The sequence below is a fragment of the Neltuma alba genome, unplaced genomic scaffold (assembly GCF_004799145.2).
Source record: "Neltuma alba isolate B1F8T4 unplaced genomic scaffold, ASM479914v2 tig00011122_pilon, whole genome shotgun sequence".
Classification (NCBI taxonomy): domain Eukaryota; kingdom Viridiplantae; phylum Streptophyta; class Magnoliopsida; order Fabales; family Fabaceae; genus Neltuma; species Neltuma alba.
In genome coordinates, this window is record NW_021635859.1 from 266,974 (window position 1) to 278,699 (window position 11,726).

The 11,726-nt window shown below is 31.9% G+C and overlaps 1 protein-coding gene across 1 annotated transcript; it reads left to right on the plus strand.

The window, feature by feature from the left end:
* The first annotated feature begins 6,694 nt into the window (after positions 1-6,694).
* On the plus strand, positions 6,695-11,522 carry LOC114761483 (molybdate-anion transporter). The gene is made up of 8 exons (XM_028950853.1): positions 6,695-6,972; positions 7,974-8,118; positions 8,211-8,379; positions 8,846-9,116; positions 9,590-9,855; positions 9,981-10,196; positions 10,463-10,565; positions 11,033-11,522. The coding sequence occupies exons 1-8, from the start codon at positions 6,822-6,824 to the stop codon at positions 11,089-11,091; spliced, it is 1,380 nt and encodes a 459-aa protein (XP_028806686.1). The 5' UTR covers positions 6,695-6,821; the 3' UTR covers positions 11,092-11,522.
* The last annotated feature ends 204 nt before the right edge of the window (positions 11,523-11,726 follow it).

The window sequence follows — 11,726 nt, forward strand, 5'->3', positions numbered from 1 at the left end:
ACATCTGTGGCAGTGCGTGTCGCGGATATTTTGGTCTCAGAATCTGTGTTTGTGGTTCGTGTTTTCGGAGAGTCTTCTAATTTAGATATCCTTCATCGTCATCCTTTTGTCTTTTTGTACAAGCAGGATGGCGCTTTGGCTGGTACACTTGTTCTTCTATCCAATAAGAGCGTGCCACATAACCATGGAGGTGGTTGAAAGATCACCCCCTCTCATCCAAACAATAAAGAAGGAAGCCCAAATTGGGAATCTGGATGATTTTCTCAAGTTTCCATAAATCATGGTAACACTTCAATAGCGCTGGCCAAAAAAAAAAAAAAAATACCATCCCTGTGGAATTATTTTGTATATATTTATTAAGGCAAATTCAGAATAATTAACGGTACAATAGCAAGGAATGTTCCTGTCATACAACAATTTTACCATTTGAGGTTTTGAAATTTTCAACTATCATTTTTCTTAGAATTTTTCTTTTTTTACAATATATGCAAGAAATAGAAATATAATTTTTTAAAAAATTATAAATTTGGAAGAATAAAATCTTATATTTAAAATTAAAATTTAAAACAAATCTTTTAACTAATTTATATGTTTAGAAATGGAGGGAGTATTTTTAATCTTTTATGAAAGCATGAGACGTCCACGCTACACATGCGTGATTGCGTGTACGTGCAAAATTAAAATTATTAACAATTATAAACATGTCAGACCTCCCCTCTTCTTTTTCTACCATTTTTTTAACTATTAGATTAACATTTTTCAACATTTTATATTTTAATTTTTTTATAAATTATTTATTAAAAAAATTTAGTGCATTTGCAAACTATTAAGGTTAAATTTTAATATAGTTCGTAATTTATTATTTATTTATTTTTATAATTTAATATTTTAATAACAATTTTAAAAAGATTTAAATCTAAACCGTTAAAATATTAATTTAATAGTTAAAAAAAATAAAAAGAAAGAGCATGGAAAAAAAAAAAAAAGAGGTTTCAAGCCGTGGCCCATAGTGAAAAAGTAAAGTGGCCTCGCTTGTTTTCATTCACCGATCTATTTACTATAAGTGATTGTCTTTATTTCAATTTTTCAATAACAAATAAGCGATTGAAATTTTATAATATTAAATGTTCTAAATTATCAACCCACCGTGCAAATCTGATTACTACCTTTGATCTTAATATAAAAGTTAATTAACTAATTTAAATATATTAAAAAATTAATTAAGTTAATTATTTGTAATAAATATGTGTTGTCTTTCTTAAAATATCCTAATTAATTATGTATATTATCTTAAATCTTTAACATATACAATTAGTAAAAAGTATACCTTAAAAAAATGAGAGACAAAATTGATTGAGCTCATATATTTAGAATCAAATTAAATATTAAATTAACTCTTTTATTAAATACCGGTAGAAGTAGTATCACAAAACTAGTCAATTCACAAGCACTAATGATGTAGCAAGAAAGTACAGTTTTTCCCATTTCTTTGAGGCTTATTTGAAATAGCTTATAAGTAATACTCTTCCAATCCTTAATATAAAACCTAATTATTGAGTTGGTTTTGGTTCTAAATATAAGACCTATTTCTTATATTTATTAATTTTTTCTAAATTACCCCTATAGACACTTCTTCAACCATAATCAAGTAGAAAAGGAAGATGAGATATTAAAAAAGATGATTATGATATTTTAGAAAAAAATATCATATTTCTTATAATTAACTACTTTACCTAATCTAATCCAATTAGTTAAATAGATCTTATATTAAGAATCAGAAAGGTATATAATTAGCTTTTCAATTACTCCTCCGGTCCTAATTATAAGACCCAATTGACTTATTTGAGGAGATTAAGGAAGTAAGTTAAGTTAGTTATTTATAATAAATAAGTGTTGTTATTCCTAAAATATCCTTGTTAATTAAGTATATTGGCTAAAACTATCATTATTAGAAGGATTATCTTAGAAAAAAATACATAAATATAAGAGAGAAAATGAATTGGGTCTTATAATTAGGACCAAATAAAAAGTTAAATTGGGTCTTATAATAAGGACAGGAGGAGTATTACTTATAAAATACAATATAAATATGTGATAGAAATATTGTGTCGACTTACATAGACATAATTATTGATTGATAGTAAATCCAAACAAGCCATCCGTGGGCTTTGCGCATGAGAGGAAGAGTTATGCATTCTATAAATTTTTTTTTTTTTGCTGTCCATAAATATATTTTATCAGACCTATTTTATGCGCTTGCTTTCATTTTTTTATGGACAAAATTTATCCTATTGCCAATATAAAAATATAAAAATTGTATTAGTCGATAATCTATATTTATAAATAATTAAATATACTCATAACACAGTCGCCTGATATGCATCCCCTACTTGACTCGCCAAAACTTTTTGGACTCTTCTTTAAAGAAAATACTTCCTTTTGTCGTTTTGACGGTTTAAATTAATACAATGGACCCGTGGTCAGCGGAGGGAGAACCACAATGGAGCACTACCGACCTTTCGCAACGATTCCAGACTTCCAGTTATTAATTTTTATTTTATTCAAATCAACATTATATTTAGCATGGGAGAGAGAGCATATAATATAATTAATAAAATACTACCTCCATTCCTTAATATAAGATCTTATTTGACTTTTATATTGATCCTAAATATAAGGTCCAAATCTACTTTGTCTCTCATATTTATATATTTTTTCCAAAATAATCCTTCTAATAATAATAGTTTTAGATAACAAACTTGATTAACAATGATATTTTAGGAAAAACAATATATTTTCATTACAAATAACTAATTTAACTAAGTTCCTTAATCTCCCCAAATTAATCAACTGGGTCTTATAATTAGGACCGGAGCTAATATCTATTATGATATATTACCTCATATTCTTAATATAAAAAATAGTTTAAATTTTAATTTTATCCTAAATATAAGATTTTAATTCACTTTGTTTTTTCATATTTATTATAAAATAGTCTTTGTAGTAGTTACACATGTTAAAAGTTTAATCAAATGATAGTTTTAGTAAATACACTTGATTAGCAAGAATATTTTATGAAAGACAATACATATTTATTATAAATAACTAATTTAACTAATTTTTTTAATCCGCTCAAATTAGTCAATTAGTTCTTACATTAAAGAGTATATATAGTATTAATAAATCTTATCACGCAGCGCCTTTCATAGATGAGTGGAAATTAAAAAGGTGAGTTGGATTTAGTGATAATTGAAGGGTAATTTCAAAAGTTTATAGCTCTTTTTTGTTTGTGGAAAAAAGTTAGTCTTGACAATTTTGAATAACTAAAACACTATACTACTTTTGTCGTCAATATAAGCCATATGTAATGCATCTTCGCATACTAATAAATCCATTAGATTGATAAAATTTCTCACTCTCAATTTTACTTTCATGTTCTTTATATATTTACGAATCATTCACATATCTTTTCATTCTTTCTCTCTTTCTAATAAAAATTAAATTAAATAAAATTAAAATTAAAAAAATGAATTAAACATAGTATAAGTGACTTATATTTAGAATTAAAATTTCATCTTACAAGTGACTTCTATTTAGAATATGAATGGTAAAGCGCAGGGAGGGACGATGAGGCAACCCTGGTGCTTTAACGGAACACGTGACTTAATTACCCATTAAATCCGAGGCAGTTCAGTAGAGAACATTTAAACTTTGATCGTCAAAATGTTTTGAAGAGAGTTACTAAGAGTACTATAATAAGATAAGGAGGTATTGCCGTTGATTATTTTATTCAATTAATGGTCGCCATTGCGAGTAACTAATGAGCATCAATGCACCATCGCCGTCGTCATCAAATTAAAATTTCAACGTTATTTGCAGTAATGTGTGTGCATTTATATACTATAACGTAATTATTGCAAGTAGCAAGTGTAAGCAAGTACTAGTAGATCTGAAGAGGAATCAAAATGGTCCATCCTTCTTTGAGGTCTAAAAAAAGAAATGGTCCTATCTCTATTCAATACAAACACTCTAAATCACTACATTTTTAAAAAAATTCAGATTAGATGATCCAAAATTCGAAATAAGCTTCATGAACAATTACTTAATTCATTTTAGAAAAGATTAATTTTTTAATCCTTCAATTCTTAACTCACTTAAAAAACGAAAAAGACTAGGGCTATCTTATGCTCTCCCAATTACGATTTATAACATGTTTTGAAAATTGTAAAGACTAAGTAGATATTACAATTAAATAGGAGCATACATAAGGAATTAATTTTTTTAAAAAAACTACTATAAACTTTTAAAATTACTCTTCATTTTTCTTGTTGATTAATTTCTGATTTGTGTTGGCTAGCGGTGGTTGTTTTTCGGAATTTTATTTTGGGAGAAAAATATATTTCCAGTCTTTTAAGTTTACACGAAATGTTACTTTAGTTTTCTAATTTTACAATTCTACAGGGTATTCTTTCAGTTCCTTAAACCAACGATGTTAAAAAAAAAACACTGATATTGACACTTTAAACATTTAAAAAAAAATAAATGCTAACAATAATTTTCAAACTAACAATGATTATTACAAAAATCATCACTTGAGAGTAACAATGCAGGAGTAAGAGAATTGAAATGATAGTTATAAAATTAAAAAATAAAATTAAAACCTTATATATATTAGAAGTTAAAAGATTAAAAATATATTTTTGTATTAAGTGCATATATTATCTTATTAGAATTATATTCAAAACCCCATTGAGCATATTCTTTGAACAGAATTTTTTTTAATTTGCGAGCACTTTATAATTTTCATATCATAAGTACATATTTGATAGAGTATTTCAATTAAAATTTACATGTCAATGCCAAACATGTTCTAAAACTTTAGTTTCACCTTACTTTCTCTCCTAGTTCCGCATTCTTTTTTACCTTCTAATTTAAAACTCTTCCTCCATCCTCCTTTATATCCTTTTTATAAGATCTTATTAATTAAATTATGTAGTTTAAGAATGATCGTGATAAAATAAATAATGAAAAAATAAAATATCAAGAAGAAAAAGATGAAGAGAGAAAATAAAAAAAATTAATTAGAAACAAAATTAATAAAAATATATTTAATATTCACGCAACAATCCTCCAATCTAAATTCTGGAATCGGAATGGAGGGAGTACCAAATATTTCCTGTGCCGGACTCGTGTAGGTGGGGCGTAATCCGAGGCCGCGCCATCTTGATATGGTAACGCCGGCCACAGCCAATAATACGCCGACATATAAAGGAAGCTTCAAACTCTGCATTTAACTATTTTATCTGACGCATTACGTGCTCCCACGTGTCATCCCTTAAAGTTAAAGACCTCAATGTCAGGTCGCCATGTCAAACCGTAGAGTGCAAACCACGTTGTCCTTTTTTTTTTTTGCCAACGCCCTGTTGTTTATTTCTGGGTAGTGTGTGATTGGTTATATATAGGGTTGATCTCTGTTTCTCATGAAAAGCCAGCCTTTTGCATGTGCTTTTGACACAAGAACATTGTCATGGCAAAATAAACATTTGTCTTTCCAGAATTTTCTTGACACTGCTGGAAATATTATTCACCAGCAATATAAACCATTTTATGATCATATATACAATAGTAAAAGCTATAACTAGCTGCTAACAAGAATTAATTCAATTAGTAAGAAGTTAGAACATAACTTATAAAATCGTAAGTTTGAATTCTATGTCTTGATTCTTATAAACATTGTGACCTAACTTATCTAAACTTGTTCTGATAAAAGAAAAGCTATAATTATTTAAAATATAAATAAATATATAACTTTTAGCCTTATATTTTGTTAATCAGCTATTGATTCGATCTGTAAACTTTTACTTGAAACAGTTTAATTCTTATAGTTTATTAAACTAATAAAATTAGAAGAATTGAGCTATGATGATTTAAGAAACTGTAGTTATTTCGAGTTAAGGAACTATATGGATTAAAGTATGTTGAGTCAAAATTTAGAAATTAAAAAACCATTTTTAAAATAAAAAGTTATATTTTCACTACCTTGAACTATCATGTTTCACCTTGTCACTCTTTTTAAGAGCTGTTTTTCATTGTCCAACTGTCTATTCAATTTTATGAGAATTAATACTCGGTCCAAAACTTCAATAAAAAAAAAAAAAAGATTGAAAACAGCCATATCAATGGTCAATAATAAATTACAAAAGTTGGAAAATGATATATATGATATATATTAATGTCTAAATCAAAAACTTACATACTCTTAATCCTCCGTAAATTTTAAAATAGCACAATCAAATCATGTCATTTCTCTTTTAGACAAACTAATACTAATCTAATATAAAAATAGTTTTTTTTTAATAAACATACATTGATTTTAATAAAATAATGATACCCTGCATAAAGGTCCCCCGCAAAAATGAAAAATTAAAAAGGGATTAAAATGCCTTGCTTTTTATATTTTTTTTATCTTTTAATGTTTTTCGCAAAGCACATTAGCCGGAGTCAAAGCCTAAAAAAGAAAGTTAGTGGGGACAATCATGAGAGACCGGTTTTTGAAAATAGTAGTAGTTAGTATCGATATTCATAGTGGTCGCGTCGCACCTAATCGTAGCTCCGTTTTCATCCGCTATATATATATGTATTTGTGTGTATATATATATATATATATCTCTCTCTCTCTGTCTTTTCTCTCTCTCTATTTCTCTCTTCCTGCTCGTCGTATCTGAGAATTCTTACTCTGCTCACTTCTTCTGGGACACACCCTTCTTCTCGCTTAATCTGTTTCTGGCACTCGCTCGCAAAAATCGCTAGAGAAATCGAAAATGGAGATGTTCTACTATCTCGTGTTTGGCGCATTGGGTGCGGTGGTAGCTGCACTCGAGTTGAGCAAGACCAACAAAGATCGAGTCATTACGTCTTCGGCATTCAATTCCTTCAAGAACAATTACCTTCTTGTTTATTCACTCATGATGGGTATGTTCACCATTTTTCAACCTCAGATCTGTGTTCTTTCTCTACCTGGCTAGATCTTACCCGAATCTGCTCGCTATTTGAATGTCTTTCTGTTTGTGCGTAATTGGTGTCCATGGATCTGGTCTTTCGGGGCTTTCTTGTTGATTTGGTTGGATTGGAACTGATTAATTGAAAACTTTCTTTTTCTCAAGATCCGAATCAATCCTCATTATTGTGATTTTTCTGATTGATCTCGTGCGATTTGATAACATTGTGGAGTTTGTTTTTGCTGTTCGATTTCTGAATTCAAGCGAATAGCACCGTCCTGGTGTTTGGCTCTGCATGTTATTTGTCAGGGAATTTTCAGATGTAAATTGCGTGAAGCAGGTGGCTTAACAACGAAAAAGAATTATTACGAAAGCCATTATTTATTTCTTTCTGGCTTGCCGCTTCCTTCTTCGTAGACTGAAAACAGATGTCATATCCTTCCTCTGGTAAATTTGGCTCTCCGTGATAGCTTTGAAGTATCTTCTGGTCCTGTAGTTGTAATAGTAATGTTACTTGGTTGTTGTTCGGAAATAAATGAGTACATTAAGCTTAATTATTCTCTTCGATCCTTAGTGTTCAATAATTCTTACCGACCTTAATTTATCTTATTAAAAAATTGATATTACCTCTCTGAACCATGTATTCACAATTCAACGAGGCTGATATTAAATCTAGACTATTCACTGCAGCAGCTTACGTAGCTATTAAAATGAGTAAATTTAGTACAATTTTATTTGATGTGTTTGTCAAATTTTAACTGCATGTCACCAATGAATTTGTACCCAGGTAAAATGCTACTAATGATATAATTAATAAAAAAAAATGTACACTGGAAACTGCTTGCGGAAATTTTTTTTGCCCTTTTATTCGTGCACAGGCGCTTGTGTGCTCTTGCATGCTGAAAAGAAATGTTCGGAGTGAAGTTACTGTTTAGTTTTTGTTAACCTAATAGGTTGCTATTTCTATAACTATAGCTGGAGACTGGTTGCAAGGTCCATATGTCTACTACCTATACAGTACATATGGATATGGTAAAGGGGAGATTGGCCAACTTTTTATTGCTGGTTTTGGGTCATCCATGCTGTTCGGAACCATTGTGGGATCTCTGGCTGATAAACAGTGAGATGCCTTTGCCCCTGATTCATCTTGCTTTTTAGCTGCATAAACTGTCATAACATTTCAGTGTATCATGCTTCTTATGTTGAAATCAGGGGACGGAAGAGGGCTTGTGTGACTTATTGCATAACCTACATTTTGAGCTGCATCACCAAACACTCTCCACAGTATAAGGTCTTGATGTTGGGCCGTGTTTTGGGAGGTATTGCCACTTCACTACTGTTTTCAGCATTCGAGTCGTGGCTTGTTGCAGAGCACAACAAGGTAAGTGATGACAGTATGGTTTTGAAAGTACATCTTTTGTTTGTTAAGAAATTGGCTTTTAAGGATATTTTCATCAAACATTTAAAAATTACATTAGCATTGGGTATACTGTAATGGGGAAACTGAGATCCCCCATGTAATTGAAACTCCTATTGGCATAATAGAAAGTTATACATCCTAAAGATGTTGTCTTTTTTATTGAATATATTCTCAAAATGCTACTTAATATAACTGTTATTGGCAGGCATTCCAAGAGCAAGAAGTCAGAAAGATGCTAGATGCCATCTGAAATCTTATGTCATTTGCATTCTTCAGTTTAGGATTTGCTACATATTTGGTTACACTACCATGTCCATGTTTTATGAAACAGTTGTTGCATCTTTAAATCTTTTAGCTATTGTCTCGATATCTTTGTTGTTGCGCCTTGTGCTGATGATTTCAATTGTTCTTACTTATCATCTGACAGAGGGGCTTTGAACAACAATGGTTATCATTAACATTCGCAAAGGCTATATTTCTTGGAAATGGTCTTGTCGCTATTGTTTCTGGGCTTTTTGGAAATGTACTTGTTGATACTTTGTCTCTTGGACCTGTGGCACCCTTTGATGCTGCTGCCTGCTTTCTTGCTATTGGCATGGCCATCATATTATCATCGTGGTCAGAAAATTATGGTGATCCTTCTGAGAACAAGGACTTGCTTACCCAGTTCAAGGGTGCTGCTGTGGCCATTGCGTCTGGTAAAATTCTCACTTCATATATATGTGGCCAATTGTTTTTGGATGATATTTCTACGCACATGGTATAATTTAGAACTTTGAACTAAGTTATTCATTAAATCTATATAAGGACTGAATTGGTCTTCTTTTAATCATATCTTAGTGTACAATATGCCTAATGTTGGGACTTGGGATTTTTAAGTGATAGAGTTCCCTCTCAGGTCGTTTTCTGGACGCCTGTCATTTAGCAATGCATTTCTATCTGCATCGAATGCTTAATTTTCAGATGGCTTCAGAACAGGAGAATTATTATATTTGTAATTTGTAACCAATTCTAGGTGTTATTATGAAATTGAATGTTTTCAGGTGAGAAGCTTGTTATTTGTATGTATTCTGTTGCTATCAAAGTATTCTTTTATATGATATGTATCCACACACACACACTTGATTGCTTATTTCTTTTGTTTACTTATGGCTACCTCTTTCTGCTTCAGATGAAAAGATTGCCTTGTTAGGTGCCATACAATCTCTCTTTGAAGGTTCAATGTATACCTTTGTGTTCCTGTGGACCCCTGCTCTGAGCCCAAATGATGAAGAGATTCCTCACGGATTTATTTTTGCGACATTCATGTTATCTTCAATGTTGGGAAGCTCACTTGCATCTCGGTTGATGGCTCATCCATCACCCAGAGTAGAGAGCTACATGCAGATTGTGTTTTTAATATCTTCTGCATCACTAATTCTTCCCATTCTGACCAATGTATGCTATTGTTTCAGTTTGCTCTTTCTTTCTTCCCTCCTTCTTGGCGCTTTTTTTGTGTAAAAAAAATTTGAGTTACCTCTCATGCTATTTCACCATGTTATGACTTGGTTATTCTGGAACAGTTCTTGGTAGCTCCTTCCAAGGTGAAAGGTGGAAGCATCTCATTCTCGGGCTGCAGTCAGCTTCTTGGCTTCTGTGCTTTTGAGGCTTGTGTAGGCATATTCTGGCCATCTATTATGAAGATGAGATCTCAATATATTCCTGAGGAGGCCAGGAGCACTATCATGAACTTTTTCCGCATTCCTCTGAACATTTTTGTGTGCGTTGTGCTCTACAATGTATGTTTCTCACCCCTGCTATGTGAATTGCTCAGATTACCAGAGCATGGAATTCAAACTTATTTTTATTTTGAATTAGTTTAAACCTGGAAATTGTTGATATTAACCCTGTGAATAACATGGAATTATCCACTGAACCTTGCGCCTTCTTTCTTGAATTTTCAAGCCTTATTTTTCTGGCATGTTACCCAGTCAGAAAAAAGGATAGTAATTTTTCTCTGTGCCATGCATGTGTAATTCTGACTTCTTATGTCTTGTTTGTGCAGGTTGACGCATTCCCAATCACTGTTATGTTTGGCATGTGCTCTATTTTCCTTTTTGTGGCATGTGTCTTGCAGAGGCGACTGTTGGTGATTGCAGATAAGCCAAGTAAAGACTGTGCACTCTAATCTTGTTTTATGTTGATTTCTAGAAATTGAGTAACAGATTAGGCTTCTTTCTCATATATTTCTGATCCTTTGGGCTTTGGGTCTAATCACCATCCATCTTGTTTATGGCATACCTAAGGCTCTTAAAGGTCCCTCAGCCAACAAAAGGTAATTATGGGAGCTGATTGTTATCTAAACAGGGTGATAGAAGATATCCACTTTTGGTGAATTTTCCTCGTTACATTGGAAGGCTCAGGCTCTTATCAGGGCCCCCTTCCTCGGCGTTTAGTGCCCTAAGTCCTACTCTGTGTATCACTAATTAGAATTAAAATGTGAGCCAGCAACATGCGTTTGTTTTTTGATAGCAAGAATGTTGTTGCTGTATCAACTTTGAGAATTTCTTACGTACACATTCCTTTCTGATTATTTTGTGTTTTTTTTTTATAACATATTTTGTGTTTTAAACAGAAACGGAAGATTGGGAATTGAGGGAAAGGGACTCCGAGTCAGAGCCATTAAACATGTGAATGATGTTCTATGGAGGTTTGGGAGGCTCTGCGTTACCAGATGCTTCATTCTATTACGTACATTGGATTGTGTCTAATCGCCATCAGGCGCTACTTGGCTATGAAGGTACAGCTTATAAAAGAATACTGGTCGCATACTGATCTGCCCAAAAATGGGAGGGAGCGAAAATTATAGGTTGAACAATTTCATTGGTGCTTTTGGCAGAAATACTGTAGTGCAATAGATGTCTCTTGGCTATTACTAGAGGAGAAATCTCCATTTTGGTAGTTCTGATGTTATTCTTTTTGGGGAGGGATCTCCAGTTTGTACTGTTGGGAATGGTATACATGCCGTGCTATTTCTTTTATCGTCTTATTTTTACTATTGTAATGGGAGTTAAACTTACATTCTCTTGATGCATTCTCTTAATCCCCAATTTTCCCCCATGAAATACGCGGTGCATTGGTTTAATGTACAAAATTGAGCGCTTTCAGATGCCAGCGACTGGACTGGTTAGAATGGGTTGTATGGGTTTACTTTTGACTCTATCAGTCCCTACGCGCGTATTGTATGACATCGGTTTGGTGCTGATAATAATTATGCATCCTTTCGGATTAAGTATAAAATTGTTTTAAATCTCTCGTCCTTCGTCACC

Coding starts and splice junctions, on each gene's coding strand:
- LOC114761483 (XM_028950853.1), top strand. CDS start 6,822: ATGGAGATGTTCTACTATCTCGTGTTTGGCGCATTGGGTGCGGTGGTA. Junction 8,119..8,210: donor GGATCTCTGGCTGATAAACA/GTGAGATGCCTT, acceptor TGTTGAAATCAG/GGGACGGAAGAGGGCTTGTG. Junction 8,380..8,845: donor TTGTTGCAGAGCACAACAAG/GTAAGTGATGAC, acceptor ATCATCTGACAG/AGGGGCTTTGAACAACAATG.